The 23,534-nt window shown below is 29.3% G+C and overlaps 2 protein-coding genes and 1 long non-coding RNA gene across 3 annotated transcripts; 2 read left to right on the forward strand and 1 right to left on the reverse strand.

Moving 5' to 3' along the window:
• Positions 1-2,384: 2,384 nt before the first annotated feature.
• On the forward strand, positions 2,385-3,314 carry LOC110644660 (uncharacterized). Its single transcript, XM_021797552.2, has one exon. It carries the CDS (start codon positions 2,385-2,387, stop codon positions 3,312-3,314), a length of 930 nt encoding a protein of 309 aa, XP_021653244.2.
• A 7,517-nt stretch (positions 3,315-10,831) lies between these two features.
• Positions 10,832-11,755, reverse strand: LOC131173871 (uncharacterized). Its single transcript, XR_009144180.1, has 3 exons — positions 11,616-11,755; positions 11,280-11,462; positions 10,832-11,188 (listed from the first exon to the last, which is right to left on the reverse strand). It is a non-coding gene; the product is annotated as an uncharacterized LOC131173871 (long non-coding RNA).
• On the forward strand, positions 11,297-21,655 carry LOC110644659 (uncharacterized). Its single transcript, XM_021797551.2, has 2 exons — positions 11,297-12,297; positions 21,090-21,655. Exon 1 carries the CDS (start codon positions 11,297-11,299, stop codon positions 12,236-12,238), a length of 942 nt encoding a protein of 313 aa, XP_021653243.2. The 3' UTR covers positions 12,239-12,297; positions 21,090-21,655.
• Positions 21,656-23,534: the final 1,879 nt, after the last annotated feature.

Raw genomic sequence — 23,534 nt, forward strand, 5'->3', positions numbered from 1 at the left:
CCGAAATATGAGTATAACAGTTTAATTTAAATTATTTTATGTGCATATTGAGCCTAAATTGTGGGTCTGGTTATGGATTTGAGGAATAGTTAGGCTTACTAAGGGCCTCGGGGGCTTTAAGCTGGCCCAGGTCTTAGTGCTGGTCCGGCCCATAGGTTAGGTCGTGACATATTATTCGAATCTATCTTATTAAGATTTCGTCAGATCAATTATCTGCAAAAACCTAATCTATTACTATCTTTATTCACATATCAACCATAAAATAATTCTAGCCACACAAGATATGAGGCATTGGAAATACAGCATTTAATTATAAGAACTTTACCTAAAAAGAACAACAAAAGAGAGAGAAGAGAGTTAATAAAATTATATTTTTAATCTTTAAAAATTTTACTTTATTTGAAAATAATAAATATAAAATAAGATGAAGATTTCACCATTTACAACACAAATTTACATGGGAAAAGGGAGAAAAAATTAACGTTACCTTTTCCGTACGCTTTGTTTGGGAAAAGATAGGGTAAAGTAAAGTATTATTATATAATATTTTTTCTATTTTTTTAATTTTTTAATATTTAAAAAAAATTAAAAAATTTTCAAAATATTTGAAAGTTAAAAAAAAAAATTATTTAACTTATTAATTTAATGAATTGAAAAATAAAAAAAAAAATCTCCAATTTAAAAAAACTTTTTATTCTTTTAAATATAAATGTAAAATTTTGAAACCTTAAAAAATCTCCGTTGCTTTAAAAGATTTCCCCTCAAATAATGGCTTAATATTTTTCCCCTTTATTTTCTTTCCTCCAAAGAGCTTTCTAATCAAGCGCAAAATCTAAATCCGAAGGAACTTGATTTGCCATAGGAACAATAAAAAAAGGTGATTGGTTGATGAAATGATTACAAAAATGTGAATTGTGATTGGAGGACGGAGATATGGATTCCATTTCATCACCTATGATTACCTATTGTAGTTTGTTTGACATTGATATTGGAAGAATATAACTCATTTTAAGAAAATAATATTATTTTAAATATTATTAAAAAATAATTAAAAATTTTTTTAATTATAAAAATATTAAAATAATAAAATAAATTTTTTTGAATTAATTTTTTCATTGACATTTAAAATATTATTTTTATTAAAAAAAATAATTTTAATCCTTTAAATGGAAATGCCAAACAGCACTAAAATAAGTTCACGCTTCGATTCCCATCTATCATGAATGAGGCTGACAATTACCTATCCTTTTTCACCATATCTCTTCTAAGATCCGATTCGATATCGGACCATCCACGCGTTCTCATCTCACCGTCTCTCATTTCTTGTGCACAAGAATCATCCTTACCCCACTCTCACCCGTTTAGTACCCACTCTGCACATTAATCATCTCGAATCTTTTTCTTTTTATATTTTCATTATTTTACACCCCATTTTTAATTAATTTACTCCTCCTATATTTAAGCCTTTTTCACATTTCAATATGCATGATGATTTTTATTAGTGTATAAAATGTATTATGAGACCTGATCTCAAGAATTCAACTCTACTAATTAATTTATATAATTAATTTGTAGAATATCAAAAATAAAAATACAAATTATGAAAACTTTAAGAAGTTTTTTGTAAATAATTAAAAAAAAATTATGGTAAAATTTATAAACCGTTCATAAAAGGAATCATTGTTAATTGAATTTTGTTAATTAAATTAATCTTTAATTCATTAATTGTTTATTTGTAAAATATGGAATTTCTATTGTCGAAATTTTTCTGACGAGGAAAAAAAAAAGCACAATTCTTTGGGGAAAATAGTCACGCTCGGAAAGGAGAGTGAGGGAAGAGAAAAAGGGTAGAGAAGATTGAAATCCAAATAACTTGTTCCAAATTAACAGGATTGAACCACGTGTGTACTTTCTCGAACCTACTCCCAGAAGGGCTCTGCATTTCTACAGCACTTTTTATGGGCCAATTATTATTTTCATTTTATATAATTATGAAAAATAATATATATATATATTAAGTATATTTAATAATTTTTTTAATATAATAGTCCAAATCATGGCCACGTGCACCTTTTTTCCGGGATAGGTCGACATGTTTTCTTCTCTTATTGGTGAAAAGAAGGGCCCAATTAGAAAGCTCAACAACGTCAATTTATTCAATGGGCTCCACCCAGAAAAAAAATTCCACCAATCACCTCTCTTCACCGTGTTGAGTTGCCCTAGACACGTGGTGCATCTTCACCCAGCCACCGTAATGCCGTTATGATTATCGCCAGTGTTCCCTCAGAGAGAGAGAGAGAGAGAGAGAGAGAACACACAGAAGGGCAGAGAGTTTTGCTGTGCAAGTGAGCAAGAGAGTGGAGTTACGTAGTGGTTGAGGGCAGATGGATGGTAGGGAAGGGTGGCGCGTGATTACATGCGCGGCTGCTGCGCAGGATAAGACGATAATCAACCGAGTAATGCTCAGATTCCGGCCGATTGCGCCGAAACCAGCAACTGACGGCTCAAGCTCTAGCTTCTGGAAGCCAGATAACAAGAACGGTGTGGTTACTAGTGTAAGGACCAAGAGAAAGTACGTTAGGGTTAAGAAGAGTAACGAATACTACAAAAGAAGAAGAAAAAAGAAATCATCAGATCTTGAAAGAGCTGGTAGAGAAGATGATTCAAACAAGAAGCTTTCCACGCTCCAGCTACTTCCAGAGAAAACTGATCTAACACAAGATTCACCCATAGACAAAGGATCTAGCAGTGGTGTTGATCGCACCGTCAGAAAAGAACATGTGCAACAGCGTACAGATCCATCCGAGTTGTTAAACTCCAGAAAACTAATAAGTGATGATCTAAGTTGCCTTGCCGTCACAGATCGGACGGCGGCGATAGCTGAGAAGAGAACAATAGAGACGTTGGTGACAGTGGAGAGCGTGACAGACACGTGCATGGATTTGGTAGGATGGTTAGGGGGCACGGACGCGGAAATAATAAATAATCTGAAGGAGGACACGTGTCCTGGGTTTATATCGGACGGTATTAGTAGAGTAGATTGGGTGAACGAAGCTTATAAGAAGATGGTGTTGTTGAGGCCGGAAAATGACGACGGGAAGCAGCTGTCGGTGGAACAAATTACGGTGAGGGTGTTGATAAAAGAGAAACTATTGCCATACCTGTACTACCCAGCGTTTACGTGCTGGGTTAGGTTACAATACGCGTGGCAGGAGAAATTCTCACAGATGGTTCCGTGTGATGTGTGGAAGATGGAGTCCGGTGGGTTTGCATGGAGGCTAGACGTTAAGGCAGCTCTAAGTTTGGGTCTTTGAAAATGGACAAGAAACGAAGAAAAACAAGAAAACAAGAAGAAAGAAACAAAGACCTCTCATTTCAGGTATATGCTTTATCCTTTTATCTATCACCTAATAAATTTCTTGATAAGCTGAAGAAGCAAACTCTGAAAGGTAAGGCCTTGCTTATAGATATTATATAAATATATAGTCGATATTGGTATAGCTAAGTCTAAGCTCAGCTCTGAAGCAAGAGGGGTCGGCCTGTAGTTTATATATATATATATATATATATATATATATATATATATATATATACACACACACGAGATTAAAAAGGGGAAGAAGCAACAAGAGCGAGAAATAATGTGATGGATCGGTTCGAAGGAACTGGGAATCGATGGATGAATTGCTGTTAACGTGCGTCGTGCTCTCCTTGACACGCAAGGGGGACGAAGAGAACCTTCCAAATTGGCCTAACCTTTTCTTTTTCTTTTGTTGTTGATTTCCATGTGTATAGCGAATTGCCCAAACTTTACTGCCATCTTTTGTGTGTGTTACTTGATATCTCGTATATCTAGGGTTTATTAATTATGCCGTATATTGTATTAATTAATATAGATTTTTTGGCCTTTAAAAATGATATTCTTGAGTTAAATGTCTGTGCCTAAGTTAGGGGTATGGTCTTATTAGTCAATGAAAGTGCACTTTCTTTATCATTATTTATATTAGGATAAAATGAATTTTTAAGCATAGAAACAAGTGTCACATTAAGAGCCTAAGTAGTGTCCTATCAACTAGCTAGAGTTGGATTCTTATTAAAAATTATAATTAAAATCAAATATTCAATTCCCTAATTTTTGAGAATCAAAATTGAAATTAAATTATTTCAAAAAAAATATTAATTCTAAATAATTTTGTATGGTTTCAATTTATTTTGATTTCATTTGGATTTTAACTTTAATTCTAATTTCAATTTGAGACATCAAAATAATAATATTAATATATACTCTTTAATAAGTATACTGTATTATTTTTTTTTATCTATTTTTCAATAATATAATTTTAAACTAAATAAATATATATATAATTAGGAAATAAAAAGTATACCGTATAACTAAAAGTTTATTTATCAATTATTCTTTAATTTAGAAACAATTCTTCTATTCAGCTTAACTGTGCACAACTCTTTATCAACTATATATAAAAGGTTGATGAAAAACAAAAGGAGTTATATTATCAAAATGAATAAATATAAAATACGGCTTGCATTTTTACTCTTAAATAAAAATAATTATATTAAAAAAAAATACATTTTTTTGGGCAAAGAATAGCAGACATCCTTCAATGATTAATATAAAGAGCTATCTTGTTAAAAACTGTTGGGAATTCAAATATGAATTAAAGTTTAAATTTTATTCATAAATTTTATTATCTCGAATTTATATAATTAATTTAGAATGCAATCATATTAAAGCAGTGACTTTATATTTATCAATTGACAATGTAAGTACACCAGATGCTACAAAATAAAGGCTCCAAGTAATTAAATAGTAGGAGAGACGGAATAGAATCAATGTAATCACTATGCATTGCTTGTCCATTGTGCACAATTCGTTGCACCTCAACTATGTATGCCCACTTTCTTTTTCTCGATTTCTTGTGTAAATAGTGAAGTTTAGGGAGTGATATTAAAATTCTTTTAATGATTATAAATAATAATTTTTAAAAAATTTAAAAGAAATTTATAATAAGTTTAACTTGTGATAAAATTATAGCTAAAAATTATTGAATGTTATATTTGAAGGGTCATTTTACAATTTTGGACTGTATTTCATATTTTTTTAATTATAAAAAAATTATGAAAAAAATTAGATTAGAAATTTGAGGTAGTTGATGGAAGTCGTCTATCCGGTGGCTATTCTAAACAAACAAGTTTAGAATAGATATTGTTTAGTTGGTACAATTCTTGAATTATTATAGTTCATAAAGTTATTAAATTAAGAGTTGTTGCTGCTGTTTCAAGATTGGAATATTATTTTATTATTCTCTCTATATATATATCATCATTGCTCGTGTATTTTCTTAAATTATTTAATTTTTATTTTTATCAATTTTAATAATAAAATAAGTTATATAATTTATATTCTTATTAATCATTTTACGTATCAATATAAATTGTATCAATATAAATTGAATAACTGGATGAAGTTTCATGATGTAATTAATATAAATCAATTATTATTAAGTGTTAACAATTAGTTAGTTATCAGTTAAAATTAATACCTATCAATCATTTAATAAGATTTTTTTTTAATGTTGACATGGAAAATTAAATTTAAAATTTTATAAAAAATCTTTAACTTCTTAGTTTTATATATATATATATATATATATATATATATATATATATATATATATAATACTTACATATTTATAAAAATTATTTGTATTATTTAAATACTTTTTTATATATTTTTATTCATAAATTATGAAAAAATTAATTAAAAAAAAAACACTTTCTGTGAAATAAACCTACCTTAGAAATATTTTTCTTTTACACTTATGACGAGGACGATAAGTGTGAGGTGGAACTACAGCAGTCACTGATGTAGGTAACGCTATTTTGAATGGTTGATCTCTTTTTTTTTTAATTTTTAAAATTTAATTAAAATGCACAAGTAAATAGTTTATTTTATTTTATATTTAAGAAAAAGAAAAAACAATAAGCAACCGAAGCGATTGCTTTTAAGCAGCAAATAGAATGCTAAGGGTTCTCTCTCTGTCTCTCATATTTTTAGGTGCTCTCAAGAATGTCCTGCTAAGAAGCGACCCCATTAGAAGGTGCTTGATTGAGGGATGCCTGCGAGGAGAAATTATATAACATCACATTGATTCTAGCCTAGCATTTGATTTGAAATTACTTTAAATAAGTATATAAATATAATTTACAACAAAAATTATAAAATGATTATAAAATTATGAGATTCACTCATAGGTACTTATTTTTTTATTAAAATTCATACATATTTATATATTTATTTATTATTAAATCATCATTTTCTGTAACATATCTTACATAAAATAATTATTTTACTATAAATGAAGAGTTTTTTTTTTTAATATTACTCAATTATTAAAATATTGAATCAATAAATTGTGAGTTAATAATAGTAAAATTATTTTCAAATATTATATAAATAATTTCTAAGAAGAAGCATAAATTAATTACGCAAATCAATTGTCTAAATTCATGATTTTTTTTTTTTAAATAATGATAAATTTGTTCAATGGTATCAGAAACTAATTAAACTCTTACTGGTGGTCCCTTATAATTGTTTATGGAAACACCTGGACTGTTTGATTCTAATTTTTCAACATGACAGTGACATATTGTTGTCCGGAAATCATTTTAGAGATTGAAAATGGATAAGATTTGGACATTTATAATTTAAATAAAAGGCTTATTATATATAAATTTATAAATTAACTGCAAATGTCTCATTTCTAGCTATGATAGTCATAGTCTCTTAGATCTAAATCTCGTAATCATCGGTTAACATTCTTAATTTAATCTAACTTTATAAGAAAGAATATATTACTATGCTTAAAATGACATTTAACGAGATAAACTATTAGATAACTCCCCACCAACTCTTATTATACTTTTAAATAAAAATAATATTTAATTATGAGATTCGTATGCTCAGTGGTACTCTATAGTTACATATTTACATATTGTATGGGAAAAAATTTTCTTAAACAGGCTTAATTTATCTAATTATTTATAAATTACACCAATAATTAATATTATGCCATAATGAATTTGAGATAGTGATGGATAAATTTAAAATTTATCTATAATTATTTATGAATTGTGAAATATCATTGAATTAGTCTACACCCACATTAGTATACTAATATGGTGTTTGATAAAATTGAAAATTAAATGTTAAATGTAGTAAACTTAAATTTAAGTTTTAGATAATAACAATGCTGATAAATTTAAATATATCACTATTAAAAAATTTAACTTATTCTTTTAATAAAAATTTAATTTAATTGAAATTAATATATCACTACACGGTTAATTCAAAAAATTAATATTATTAAATACATTAATCAGTGATAGTCTAATTGAGTTTTTTTTCATCTTTATAGTGTAAAAATTGGGAATATCTCAAGTTCAAGAATCTTTATTTATCTATTTGAGAAAATGAAATAATTATCACACTAAAATAGATGATATTCGTTCAGCATATATCTGAATACTCATATTACCTAAATGATAAGATCTTAAAATAATCGTTATTATTACGGTCTTTACATTCATAGAACTCCTAAGTAGTGTGGATTCTAAATCTCATACACAATCTTCTAATCCTAATAAAAATTTACACCAAAGTCTATATAAAAACTATTAAGTATGTTCGTAAATCTTTTAATCACTCTTCTTATAAATCTCTTAATCACTCTTTCGTTCAAATAATAATTAATTAACTCATTCATTGTTATCTATTATCTTATAGATTCAGAATTCATCAACTACATCTGTAAAAGAAGAGAACAATCTATTTATTGTGTCCACAAAAAAAAAAAAAAAAGATTTATCTAACTAGGGCTACTAGCACATAATTGAAACAAAGGGATTCCATATATAAAAGCGATGTCATGCAATGATGATGTTTTTTTGGCTAAGTAATTGATTATGGCAATTTAGTACAAAAGTTTAGATTGGTTTCTTAATTTAAGTCTAAATTGTTCCTTTAACTTTAATAATGAACACTGATTACTAAAAATTTATATAATTTGAATGACACCATCATTTTATTAACAGAATAAAATATAATTATTTTAATTTAAAAATAAAGAGATTATTTATGATTTTCTATGAAAGTCAATTGCTGATTTATGGTTATTATTATGGTAATTTGCATATATTGTCGCAGATTAATTTTACTCATAATTTTTTAATTTAGATAATTGTATTAGTGTCGTCTCCCAAATTTGATTTATATCAAAAAAATCTATAAATTTTAATTTTAATACCACTAAAATCTCCATAACATATTATTACAGATTTTCAGGTTAACTTATGACTAAGTTTAACTCATAGTCCCTAAACTTAAATAGATTTATCATAATCACCTCTTAACTTTATAGTCATTTTAAAAAATTTAAATCTTCATTTATTTTTTATTTATTTAAAATAAAATCATATTTTTGAAAATAATTTAATATTTTTATAAATATTTATAATTATTTAATTTATCATATAAAATATTATTTTAGATTAATATCTAAAAGATTTATATCTAATTTATCTTTATTTATTTGATTTATTTTAATATAAGAAAAAAAATTAATAACATAAGTATGAATGATTTAATTTTTTTTTATGAAGGTTGATATTGTATATAATTTTTGTCTTTATTTATTAAATTAACAAAATAATATATCCAATCTTAATTATTATTTAGTACATTTTGTATTAAAAATTATTAATATATTAAACTAAAGTTTAAAGATTTTTTAAGATAAATTAAAGTTAAAATGATGTGTGTAGTATAATTATTAAAGTTGAGGAACGATAAGTGAAATTCAGACATAAATTAACCTGGAAGCCTGTAGGTCATCATAAAAATTTTAATGATACCCAATTAAAGTTCAAGAATTTTTATAATACAAATTAAAGTTAAAGAATGTGTACAATATAATTATTGAAGTTGAGAAATGATAAGTGAAATTCATATATAAATTAACCTGAAAGCCTGTAAATCATCATAAAAATTTTAATAATACTCAAATTAAAGTTCAAAAATTTTTATAATACAAATTAAAGTTAAAAGATATTATTGATACAACTCTAGTGAAAATTTCATGTTTGTCTTTAATTTTATTTCAGAAACTATCATTTCACTTATAATAACAGATTTACAGATAATTAATATAAAGTTTTTATTTTACCCATTTCTCTATTTTCTCCCTTTTAACCTCACTTACAATTAGATTATTTTAATGTTTGCTCATTAACAAATATCTCTGCCCTATTATTTAATTTAATTTACATTGATAATTAACAATTTTTATAAATGTAATAAAATTTAATTATAAGTAATAAATGATAATAAATTAAAAATAAATGAAAAAATTTAAATTAATTTTATTTATAATTTTAATAAATAAAACTTCATATAAACTAAAAAAATTTTATTTATTAACAATCATCTAATAATTTGAAAGAAAAAAAAAATAAGAGGGAGAGAAAAATGTTTAAAATAATAATTTAATTTTTTTTGAAATAAATTAAAATCAAAGAATTTTTTCTGAGGATGAAGTTAAAACACATAAAAGTTTAGGGCCAATAGTATAAATTACCCTTATCGTTAATAAAAAAAATGAAGAAAAAGCAAATGGGGAAGCAGACGGGGGAAGCATCGTCCAATAAGCCGCAAGCTAATGTCTCTCTCAAAATTTTGAAAAATTTGTCGGATTTAAACGTGGATTTACCAAAAAGGCTGCGACGCACATACGTGGCATCATCACAACAGCCCATTGGTGCTTTTGCCTTCAAACACGGATGACGTCATAAATGTTGCTCACTCCAACATTCATATCTTCAGAATAGCCTCCACGCGTCTTATTCCAACTCTCTCCTTTTTTCTCCCATCCTACCCTCTCCTCTGATGCGTGATTTCAAAACCTTCCACCTCATTATTCAATTATATATAATTTTTTATTTTAATACATGAAAATAAAATAATAATTTAAATTTATTCTTTTAGAATAAATTTATTGTTAATTATTACATATTTTATTTTTATTATTTTTTAAATTAAACTTTTTTTTTAAATTGGTAATGAAAATTTCATAAAAAAAGTGTAATAATATAATAAAAATATTAATGAAGATGTAGAATAATTTAAAATTAATTAAATCATATCATCATTTTCATTACTTTTAAATATTAAAAATTTTTTTATATTCTCTTAATGTGTTAAAGGAATAATATATTCAAATTATCTTTATATAGTAATATCAATAGTATTTTAAAAATAATATTAATAATTTTAAAAGTATAAAGAAGATGTTAAATAAAAAAATAAAATTATATTGTGTAATATATAAAATTACAAGTATATAAAATAAATATATGTTAATAATAATAAGAATACATTTGAAAAAATTAATTAATACTCATTATTTTTTTATCTGAAAATTTGTAATTACAAGTCATAAAATCTTTTTAAAACAAATTAAATTTAAGAATTTTAAAACAAGAAAATGAAGTTAGGATGAACATAAAATTATTGCTAAAGTTGAGGGATAGATAGCGTAATTTACTAACTTGTTTTATATATATATTTTTTTAATTTTGATGATTAACTTTTAATATTTATTGCATTATGGGATGAACAAATTTTATTATTATTATTTTTTTTTGTGATAATATTCTTATGTGGGGCAATCAAGCATTTCTCATAATGCAAAGGAGGTCCTCCTCACTGTCCATAAAGCGAGTGGAGGAACTAAAAAACTGACTCTGTGAAACCGAATTTTGATGTGATGGGCTAATAGAATAGAACTACGTGTGCCTTTTCTCGAAGCTAACCAAAAGCCTTTTTGGCACATTTCCACTTCAGTGAACAGTGACGCGACAATCTAGGACAGTGGCTACGTGTCCTCTCTTTCGGCAGTGCTGCACACTTTCCCTTCTCTCATTGGTTGCTCCTGTGGGACCATCCTCATCGCTTAATTACGCCTTGATACGCTACTTTTTAGATGGACCCACCTCCTACAAAGATATCCGGCCAATTACATCTCTCATCTGCTTCTCGCTTGCCCTACACACGTGTTGCTTTTACACTTTCGTCCCTGTGCTGCTTTGCTTTGATTATCGCCTGAGCTCAACACTGAGACACAAATAAAAGATTGTTAAAAAAGGAGACCATTTTGTGTGTGTGTGAGAGAGAGAGAGAGAGAGACAGAGAGAGAGAGAGAGACGGTGAAGGTGAAGAGCAATGGATGGTGGAGAGAGGTGGCGCATGATACGATGGGCTGGTGGTACGCAGGATAAGACTATAATCGACCAGATAATGCTCCGATTCAGGCCGATTGCACCGAAACCTGCCACCGGTGCGCCAGATTCCGATATATCTTCTCTGAACAGCAAGAACTTATTGCTTTCTGAGAGAAGAACCAAGAGAAAGTACGTTAGGATTCGTAAGAACAACAAATTGTTCAAAAGAAACCAAATAGTTTCATCGTCATCAGATCAAGGAAAAGGAAAAGAAAGAGAGGATGGATCTTTTCAAAAGGCAGTAACACTGCAATTGTTACCGGAGAGAAGTGATGATCAGCCCAAGGACTCGACAGAAAGAGGGAGATCTTGGTGCAATCTCGATCTCACAAAAGAATTAGTTCATGATCCAGAGAATAATCAAATCGCATCCATGTGGCTCAAGCTAAAACAGCCGGTTATCTGCAGGGAAGATCATCAGACGGTGGCGATGGTTCCAAAAAAGAGATTGGTACTGGAGTCGTGGGTGACAGTGGAGAGCGTGATGGACACAAACGGTTGCATGGAAGGTCGGGAGTTAGGGTGTACGGACGTGGAGAGAGTGAAGTATCTAGAGAAGGACACGCGTCCAGGGTTTATATCAGACGGTTCAAACAGAGTGCGATGGGTGAATGGGGCATACCAGAGGATGGTATCTGTGATGAAGGAGAAAGAAAATGAGGGTCAGGGGCAGTCAGGGGAAATAATGGTGTGGTTGGTGACGAAAGAAAAGCTGATTCCATACATGTACAGCTGTGCATTTACGTGCTGGGTGAGATTGCAGTACGCGTGGAAGGAGAAGAAGTACTCATCGCAGATGGTGCCATGTGATGTTTGGAGAATGGACTGCGGAGGGTTTGCATGGAGACTGGACGTTGAGGCTGCACTGGGTTTGGGCCGTTGAAAGATTTTGAGAAAAAGCCTCCAAATCAAACATCAAGAAACTAAAGTAAGGCTTATCAGGTAATATGACTAATGAGGACATTTTTACTATTGTTTTTATTGGATTGGCGAATTTATACACTAAACCAAGAAACAAAAGATTGGACCAGTAATAGAGAGGGTGGTTGGTGTGAGAAATGGAGTTGACATTTTTAGGAATCTTAAGGAGATTACAAGGTGACCATAGTTTTAGCTAGCTAATCGACAAGAGGACAGGTGGACAACCTACTTGTGATACAACAAATTAAAAGCAATTCACAGATATATATCCAAATGAAAAACAACAGTCACTAATAAAGTTATCCAACTAACGCAAACTAGAACCCACATACATAAATATACAATCGAATTTCTTTTAAAACATTTTCGAAGTAATAAGGGGAAAAAAAAAGAGAAAAAATATACAGCTAGGCCAGGTTCAAGTAGAATTAGAACTCACATTGTTTAATTTTCTGCTGCTCTTGTCAGGTAAATTAAGAGGGATGAAACTCAGTTGGCTCATTTTTTCGACCTGCATTCATAGATATACCAGTTATAGCCAATACCCAATAGGGCTCTCTCTCCTGGATATGCATATGATATGATGCTTATGCTTATAAACAATGCAGTCTCTCCTATTTAGGCTTCAAATTTTACCTAGCTGGGTGGACTTTCTAGTATAATAATTTAATTAATTGATAAAATTAAAATAAAGAAATAAATCTGACAGAAGATAATATTATTCCATAACATTTTTATCCATCAATAAACTTTTTGAACCTAAACAATTTACATATAAATTTATCATACAAAGTTGAGAATTTTAGAGTGCTTCATTTTTAGCTATAGATAACAATCTATATATATATATATATACATATATTCCTTCAAATATTTTAATTTCCTTTAGTAAAATGTCTTTCTTCTCTCCTTCTTCACATGAAGAGCCCTTGAATACTTTTTTTCTATTTTTTCCAATTTGGGAACGTAGGTTTAGTTATAAATTATAATTACCTATTTTAATTTTTCCGTCAAGAATCTTAATGCATGGAAAAATCAATAATTGAACATATTCCTAAATTTTTATATGCACATAGGAAATAATCAAAATTAATCTAAAAGTGTATATTTTGCACTTTTCAAAATCACTGAATAATTTTCATTTTTCAAGAAATGGACTCATTTTTTTTTTTCTAATTTTCTGTATATTAAGAAAATGAAAACAAATTAAGTAAAAATCTGATATTTCTACAACTGAACAATCTCTTAATATATATATAAGCAATTTCAATTCTTTTACCTACTAGTATAAACAGGAGTTTGAGCTTGGGAGTTAGGACCAATCAATAAGTTTTGATTTAGTTAAAATCTTGATTGGAGCTCAATCAATAATAATAATAAGTTCAAATAACAAAGGTTGACAAATATTATAACTATCCGTTCAAATAACAAAAGTTGACAAATATTATAGCTATCTTAAATAAACAAAAGTTGTTATGCTTGTTTCTCAAGACATTTTTAAGTTCGAGGATTCTAAGTTGAAGTTTCCTTGTTAGTATTTATAAACTAGAGAAGGTTGCCTTTTATCTATACCTCCAACCGAAAAAAAAAAAAAAAAAGTAATAATGTTAGATACTTAGGTATGAATAACAAACTACATTGCCTTTTAAGGTGTTGCTTCTGGTGATAGGGAAAATTTATTCATATCGAGAGGTTTTATATTTGAATTTTGCTACTAGCCCCTTAGCGTGATGAAATATCTGCGTTTTATTAATTCTATTAACAAAAGTATTGTAAACTTTGACTCCGAATTAAGTTTAGTGAGGAGCTTCTATATGTGTATGAGTGTGAAAGGCACGATATTCTCTATCAGATATGTGGTTAGCTTACCTATACATCCTTTTTTTTATTTGTATAAAAAAAAAAAACCGCTACATTCATGTGTTGTATTAAGAAGTATATAAACATGTGCACAGATAGAGTTGGGTTAGCTAATCCCACCTCATCTATTAGTTAGAATAGATACAAATATGATATACATATGGGTTACATAGGGCAACCCTTATCAGATAACAGTGACCATATATATCTTACGTATAGGTCAAGAGAATATTACTGAGATTATACGAGTTCCAGAGGATGAGGTGTGGATAAAGATCTACTTCTTCTTCTTCTTCTTCTTCTTCTCTTTGGAGAAAGTGGATAGAGATCTTCATTACGTGCCTATTGTTCAGTATTCTTGTAGAAAAAAAAAAATTATTAAATCATGATAACTAATATAATTGATAGATATTAAGGAAAAATAATTAGTGACATTGCATGCTTTTTTTAATGGAAAATGCATGCGCTTTTGTTCAATTCTTTTTTTACGAATTATATTATCTAACTGGAAGTGATATTATTTAATTTATTAGAATCCCAATTAATTATTTATAAATAAAACACTGACATATATATATTATTTCTCGTATTATATGGCATATATATATATATATATATATATATATATATATATATATATATATAACATTTGAATGGGAAAAAAGTTTTTTTCTGAATCTTAGTAGATATTCTGAATCTTAGGAGATATTTTGACATCCTTCGTGATGCTTGATGACAAGGAAAGCATATGAAATTAATAATGTGAGTCAAACTTTGAAGATAATTGCTTGATCTAAATATTCAATTATTTTCTTTGAGGAGCATGCGTGAAGGATGCATAAACCCTATGAAAATACGTATTTTCTAGATTATATTTTATGAGTGGCTGCTGTTTTTTGAAGCTAACTTCTTGAGTTTTGAAGTTACAAGAAATGAAGATTTCCTTGCTCTGTGACTATTTTCTACAAAATTTCATATTCTAGGCTTTTTTTTTTTTATAAGAAATAAATCTTGTATTGCAACCAACTAGCACTATAAGAAATTAAAAAAATAGGTACGAAAATTACCGATCAAATATGTATATATTTTGTTGGTGATCAGGATTTATTGATAAATTACTGATGTTCACAAATTATAGTAGGTAATTTTTATGGACGAAAAAAATGTTATCATCAAATTTATTGACGAATTATTTCGTAGGTAACTTAGAATTTTTTTGGTAGATAATTTCGTGGGGGATTGTATGCTTATAAATTATCGACTATTTACGAACAACACTTTTCGTTGGTAATTACCAATATTAATAAATTATCGTAAGTAATTACCGACGACAATTTTTCGTAACTCATTTTTATTCTATATTTTTAATTTAATTTTTTACTTTTTAATTTAAATTAACTTTTAAATTTAATTTGATTTTTAAATTTAATTTAAAATTTTAATTTAATTTATTTAAATTTTTAAAATTTTTTTATTATTTTAAATTAAATATTAATTATTTTAATTTAAATGTAAAATTATTTTTTAATTTTTTAAGATTTAAATAACTTAAAAAAAAAACTAGTGGGGCCCATAGTAAGCCTCACATAGTGGCTATGCTACAATTGCCATATGTTTGGGAGTGCCTTTCTTTTAATAGAGAATTTAACTCCTCTCTTATCTATTCACAAACGATGTGGGAATTTCACATTTTTTGTGATTTATAGACGGATTACCAACGAACAATTTTCGTAGGTAAAATTTTTTAACCTTTTAATCTTTTTTTTTTTATGTTTTTATCTTAGTATTACGGACTAAATACAATTTTTTGGTAATTACCGACGAAAAAGTTTTATAGGTAAAATTTTCTAAATTTTAAAATTTTTTTTTCTTATTTTCTTCTTAATATTATCGACTAAATACGGTTCATTGGTAATTACCAACGAAAAAATTTTCGTAGGCTAGCTTTTTATTTTTTATTTTTTTTCTTAATGTTACTGATTAAATACGTTAATAGATAATTATCGACGATAGATTTTCTTTGGTAATTTATTTTAATAATTTTATTTTTTTATTTCTTTATTAATATTACTGATAAAAAATAAGTTCGTTGCTAATTACTAATGAAAAATTTTCTTAGGTATTTATTTTAAAATTTTATTTTTTATTTTTTTCTTGATATTGCCTATGAAAACGAGTTTGTTAGTAATTACCGATAAAAAAGTTTTATAGGTAAAATTTTTTAAGTTTTTTTATTTTTTTTTTCTTATTTTTTTTTAATATTATCGACTAAATACGGTTTATTAGTAATTACTGATGAAAAAATTTCGTAGGTAAGCTTTTTATTTTTTTATTATTATTTTTTTAATATTAATGACCAAATATGGTTCGTTGGTAATTACCGATGATAGTTTTCGTAAGTAATTTATTTCAAAATTTTATTTTCTATTTCTTTCTTAATATTAGTGACAAAAAATAAGTTCGTTGATAATTAACAACGAAAAATTTTCGTAAATATTTATTTGAAAATTTTATTTTTATTTTCTTCTTAATATTACCTAAAAAAACGATTTCGTTAGTAATTACGAACGAAAAAGTTTCGTAGATAACATTTTTTAAGCTTTTTTATTTTTTTAATTTTTTTTTAATATTACGTCGGTAATTACCAACTAAATACGAGTTAAGTCGGTAATTACTAACGAATCTTTTCATTGGTATTTTTTTTCATTTGATCGCTAATTTTGCTTTCACTATTAGACGCTACTTTTACTTACGAAATTACGTCGTCGATAAAGGGTCCGTTGGTAATCGGTCGATAATTTCGTTGGTACAAATTAGTTTAAATTTTATTTCTCTTTTTCGTCAGTAAAGCGTTGGTAAATTACCAACGAAATTCTATTGTTGGTAATTTTCGTAGTTATTTTAAAAATTTCTTGTTGTGTAGCAAGACAAAGAATTCAACAAAACAAACCCTAAGACAGAAGGAGGAACCTCTTCCATCAACAACAATTCTTTTTTTTTTTTCTCTCTCTGCATTATAATGGATCTAAGTTTTTTTCACTTAGCATTATAAGCTTTAAATTAGGTGTTTTGAGTTGGTCTATTTAGCATTATAAGATTTAGTGTAACTTTTTTCCTCTTGAGTTTATACTGATTATATTAATTTTAATAAGATAATGAATTATCCAAGAAAAATTCAACAACAATTTATCCTGAGCTAAAGAAATAGTAAACTCAAGAGCTTTTATATGCTAAAGAAATAATCTTGCTGCTATTTTGGATTGAATGCATGTTAAGCTAGTTGTGTTTTTGAGGAGCAGTGGTGGATATAAGGGGAGTTATGCTCCCAAACACTTGTCAGAGATTTTTAATTGGTGGATAAGGAAAAAAGAAGGAACAATAAAAACTCTTTGACTCTTAAAAACTACTAATTAGTAAAAATTTTCAAATTCGGATTTGATGCTACGGGTGGTCCTTGGGTCTTGGTCCTGATGACACGTAAGCCTGCAATAAGAGAGAAAGATGAGGTGGATGATTTTCTGGCAGGTCATTCCGATGCTCATGTCAAAAATCTCTTCTTGAGAGAAAAATCAGAGAATATTTTTAGTAGAATAGAATAGTAGAGTGAGTAAACATACATTTTTTTGTTACTCATTTGATATTTATAGGTTTTTTAGGAAAGAGCCGTTACTCCATTTGTGGGCTTAATCTTTAGCCAAATCTTTGGGATTTCCTTCGTGAAAATTGTTTATACTTGATTGTTGACGTAATTATTGCTTGACCTATGAGATTTGGGCTCTTGTCCGATTCTTGGTTGGTCGTTCGGTAAAACCCTTCGTTTGCCTTGTTGGGCGAGCGAAGGTCTTGCTCAATCTATTTTTTGTTCGGCTCTTTTGTCCTCAAATCACTATTTGACTGTCACGCTGGACTTTTAGTATTTTGACTGTCATGTTGGTTGAATTTGACAATCTGACTTAGAATTTTTGAGTGGATTGAAGACAAAAAGTTAAGGTTATATATAAAATAAATAATAATTAGATATTATAAAATTTAATTTCTTTGAAATAATAATAGTGTATTATTATCATTAATAGTGTGATATATTTAGAATTAGTTTTTGAATAATAATATTAATAATAAAAATACTCAGGATAAATTTTTCATAATAATAAATTTTATATCCATGAATAATCAATTCTGATATTTAACTTCAGTACCATTATAAATCGATAAAAATTTGTATAAAAATGTATGAAATAGCAGGGGAAAAAATGTAAGAAACAAAAATAATGAAACAATTTTAGTTTAATCCAAGTAAAAAAAGTTATTAATCACTTTAGTCTTTTGGATGTGTGCTGGTCGGTGGAAAAAGAATCGCTGCTCAGTTTTTGGGTCCCGGGTTCAATACTGTGTTAAGATGTGATTTTTTATTATTATTATTTAATTAACCCGTTTTCAAATCAGATTGAATCGGTTAACGGTTTAATTTTCGGTTAATCCAATTTGACTAGCCGGTATGATCCTATATGATTTTTTTTTTTCCTAATGTTGATAAGTCTAAGCTCTTTTATTCTTTTTCATCTATTCTCTACCTTTTTGTAGCTCTGGTGGAAAAGAGTAAGGGTATTATTAAGGGAGAGTCAATGAAAGGGAAAGAACATGTAATTGGAATTAAGTCAAATCATGATTTTTTTGATGAAATTAATCTTGAATCTTCTGTTTGGAAATTAGAATTTTATAAGTATTTAATTCTAAATTAATTTTTTTTATTATTTTTCATATTTAAAATTTAATAGGTGAAAGAATTTAATTTTTTTTTAATTTAAAAAATTATTTTAAAATAGATAAAAATCAAGTAAAAAATAATAAAATTATACGAGAATTGGATTGAATTTTTCAATCACAAATGATTTTTTTCAAGCGAAATGAATAGGATTTTGGTAAAAGATTTTATAAGGATGATGATATTGGATCCCTTAAAGATAACTACAACTAACTATGCTATTTTAAGGTTACCTTTCCCCAGTAGTGCTTGTACGGCAAATTCATTTCCTCCAGGAAAGTGGATATAATGGTATAGGCAGAGTCTAGCTAGTCTATTTTTTTCCTCTTTCAGATTTTGTCATATGTTTTGAGTACTTTCAACTATGAGGGTTGAGACAGGTGCTTTGATTACTATACAACCACTTTGGAGTATTTTGGTGAGGTTTTAAGAGGGCTACACTGCTTTTGGGTGGTTTGAAAAATATTGAAGAGGGATTCGATTGTTTCTCCTGCAAGACAATAGTGGTTAGAGAGTTGAGAGAATACTCTCACTAGGCTTTTCGATACCCAAGTTAGTAAAAAATAAAAAGCTAAGGACAATAAAAATAAATGAGAGAAGAGTTGTAAGAATGTTTTACTTGAGACAATAAATGCTTATATATTATATGATAAAACCAATAATGAGAAAACAAGTGGAGATTTATGCTAAATGGGACTGTCTCATTTAGCTGCATCCCTGCTCGAGATTTGAATATATTTAAGTCGAGATGATGATGGATTTGACATACTTGAAATGAAATGGTGGTGATAAATACTCTGTGAGTGTAGGTATGTTGGACTAGTCAATAGATAAATTATGCATGCCAGGAGTATTACGGGGGGGTGGTAGTCTTTAGCAAGAAGGACTCGTAGGACGGCTAGTTAGTGTAAAGGGTATCTGACCAGTTCTATCTGAGCTATTGGTTGTAGGTGGAGACCCCATAGTAGACTCGGCTACCGAGCAGATTCCAGTTCACTTAAAACGGTGAATCGGAGTTAGAATTGTGAACCCTACGGTTCCCATTTTGGTTCAATTTAGGTGCAATAAACGATCTGGAATTTTTTCAGACTTTTATAAATTTTTTAAATAAAAAAAGTGGTTCGACTGAGACTCATTCGATTCCATTTCAATTCATTTACAGTTTAAATCAAATTGATTTGATTGGTTTGGTTCAGTTTAAACTAGTTTAGTTTTGGTCTGGCTCTAATTGTGAACCGGCCTTTGGTGGGGTCCACTCCTTGATATCAAATGTTTAGATATTAAATAAATATATAAAGCTCGTATCATATTTGAAGTGTCATACCTCGTAGGGTTTCCTAGTGATAAGGTATAGGAGGACTCCGTATGAGTAGCAGGATAATTTATATTGCATCAATAGTGATCAAATAGGAATGCATGTATATATTTATAATTTAAATCCAGTATTTTACTTGAAAAATCTATTATTAATCCTCTGAATATTTTGAAAATCTATTAAATAGATATATGAACTTTTATTTATGTAAGAATTAGGCCTTTTCTTAAACGTAAAAAAAAATAACTTTTACGAAGTATCTCAAATGGAACAGATGAAAATTATTTTTATTTGTTGTTATGGTGAAACTAGAATTTTGAAGCTTTCCTAGACGCATAAAAAGAAGGTTTTTTAGATGCTTGAACTACAAAATAAGAATAATTTCTTTGTCTCATTTGTGTTGCATTCATTTTTAATTAAACTTTTTTATTATTTTTGAATTAAATGTGTGAAAATTCTTATTTTCTACATTTCGAGATGGGTGTGATTCTTATATAAATAAAAGTTTAGCTCTATTTTTGCTTTTTTTTTAATAATTGGTTTTGATTAGGACTTGAACTTGAGATTACAAAGACAACTCTAATACTATTGAGTTAAAAATTATTCGTAGTTCTGCTATCTAATTATAATTTGTCCATCCCATGTTTTTCATATCAAACTAGTAGCAGGCTAATCGAGTAACTCATAAAGCAAGAGGTGCAGCAGATTAAGTCAAGTTTGTTTTATCCATGTGTATTTCTGATACTCTCCTAGGCTACCTATGCATAAATGAAAATTGCTGGAACATTAGTGCTTAAACATTTGCATGGTTTTAGGCTGTTAATTTAGAATAATTAATATTCTGCTGCTAACAAGATTGTTTCTTTGTACTGTAAGGTTTTGTAATTATTGTGCATGGGAGACTTCTGACCCATCAATGGGAGAAAGTTGAACATGAATGTCTTGAAGTGTATGCATATAGATATGTTATGTATTGGGATAAAAGTTGCTTCTCATGGCAAGAAGATGAAGCAAATTCAGTGTAACCAAAGCATTTCATGAGAAGGTTGAGGCTTCATTGGAATTGTAAAGCAAATTCCCAAAAGGGGAAAATGGAGTCTTGTTTGAAATCCAAAAAATAAGGGATATTTTGTGGAAAAAGAAGATCTGTATGTAATCTATAAATCATCGTCTTTACTCTTTGCTTGCTGCTGCGGTATCTTTCCTATCTATGAAGTATCCATTTTGAGCAGATCATGTGCTTGCATTGCTTTCATGCAGCAGGACCTTCCAATACTGTTTTGAGCATAACTGGATTCATTCACAGATGTGTACCTTAAATTGTTAAATGGGAATGGAGATTTGGCTGGAGCTGAGCTCATCTTTGTCCCATTAATTTGTAATTTTCACTTATTCTGCCAATATAAGCCAAAAGAGAAGAATATTTTATTCATTCTTATAAATCGGACCATATATATTCTCCATGAATTTCGATTTTAAGTTTAGTTGCCGTCCTACGTAAATGGGACTGTAGACTGCCGTGATTGCTTTGTCTGCTAATGGGCTGCCTTCGGTTTTCCCTTTTTTTTTTTTTTTTTTTTTCACTATTTCTTGTCTGAAAATTATAATTTTATAAGAATTTAATTGGGAAAATGAATATGACCATCCTCTGTCTGATAAAAATTGGAGTAGGTTTGAACAAAGGAGATGGGTGATATGTTGGAGGTGGTTCATATGAATAGTTAAAAGGTCCAAAAGGAGAGTAAGCAGGTTCAGATGTAGGAAGGAAAGGGTTAGGAGTTGTTTGAGTAGAGAAAGGGCTGAATGGGCTGAAAGAGACTGGAGCTTCTGTGGGCTTATGCAAGTCTGTCTCAACTTGGGCCAACTGTTTTTTCAGCCTTCTTATCTCCTGTTCCTTTTGGTTGAATTCCATCCCAAATCTTCGTTGTTGGATTAAAGCCTTCAGATCTTTATCAAGCTGGGTAATTCTGCTTTGTAAGTCCTTGTACATGTTTTGGGCAAAAGCAGTGAAGGAGTCAATCTTTTGATCAACATCTTTGAGTCTGGTGAGGACTGGTCAATCTTGGAATCAATACTGTAGTGTTTTATTCAGACAAGCGATTCTTGGTTTGCGCTTTAAAACTTCTTCACTTGAGTGATTGGGGTTGTCGACCTTCACTATCAACCTTAGTTGAGTGAATGAAAGGTCCGTGGAGATCTTGGTCCATTGGTCGGTGCATTGTGCTAATGGAGGAAAATCTGCTTCATAGGAGGCTGGTGAGAACATCATGCAAGGTTGTACTAGGGGAAGTGCAGGAGGAGGAGAAGAAACTGGTTTAAGAGGGGGTAGTTTCTTTCTTTCCTTTCTGATGATCTCAAGGGCAAGCTCATAGATGGGAAGAGGCTTCTTCTGTTTGGTTTCCTCATGGATACCAATCCATGGGCTACTATCTGGATAGTCTCTGTTGAGAACTTGTTGCGGCTTGCAAGAGGCTCTTCTTGTTTGTTTGGTGAGCTTCCTCCAATTTTTATCAGACAGAGGATGGTCATATTCATTTTCCCAGTAATTGTCTTGACAATCACAATCTTCATCGCATTCTCCAGAACCTGGGAGATCCCAGGGGCAGTGACCATCTATTTTCTGAGGATAGATGTAATGACTGTCTGGTGTTACTGCTCCAATGGGATAGTAGTCTTGCTCCTTTTCCAATGGCTGGACCATCATGGTCTGAAATACAGGCAAAGAGCCTGTAGAATGCCGAGGAGGTTGAAACGTGGTTTGCACCGTTCCATCAGGGTTTCTCCTGAAAGAAGACTCAGTGATCTGGATTGGCTGAGAGGTTGAATGAAGCCTTTCATAATTGGTTAACCAATCCTTTGGAATGAGCTGTTCAAGCTCATTTCTAGGCAATTGCCTAGGCAAATGACTCTGGCTTGTCTGGATAAAATGTGCGAACAGCAGAAGCTGTTCAAAGATATCATTGACAACAGCAAAGCTTTGAAGAATGTATGCCAAAAGTCTCACCTTGCCATTAAATGCAAGGAAAAGAATTGTGAATGCAAGACAAAGAAAAAAGTACATTACAAGAAGCATCCTTCTGGGTTCAAACCCCCTTTCAAGCAAAAGAAAGGAAGAAGGTCAGTCAGATACTTTCGAAAGAAAAGAACGGGTACAAAGAAGTCTGAAAGGTGCTATATCTGTGGCAATCGAGGTCATTGTGCCAAGAACTGCCCAAGAAACCCTAATAAGGCAGTTAAGCTATTACAACACATACAGCAGGCTTCTCACATCTCCCTGGAACATGATGATGTTGAATCCCTGTTCTCTGAACAGGATGAGCC

The sequence above is a fragment of the Hevea brasiliensis genome, chromosome 15 (genome assembly GCF_030052815.1).
Source record: "Hevea brasiliensis isolate MT/VB/25A 57/8 chromosome 15, ASM3005281v1, whole genome shotgun sequence".
Classification (NCBI taxonomy): Eukaryota; Viridiplantae; Streptophyta; class Magnoliopsida; order Malpighiales; family Euphorbiaceae; genus Hevea; species Hevea brasiliensis.

Coding starts and splice junctions, on each gene's coding strand:
- LOC110644660 (XM_021797552.2), top strand. CDS start 2,385: ATGGATGGTAGGGAAGGGTGGCGCGTGATTACATGCGCGGCTGCTGCG.
- LOC110644659 (XM_021797551.2), top strand. CDS start 11,297: ATGGATGGTGGAGAGAGGTGGCGCATGATACGATGGGCTGGTGGTACG.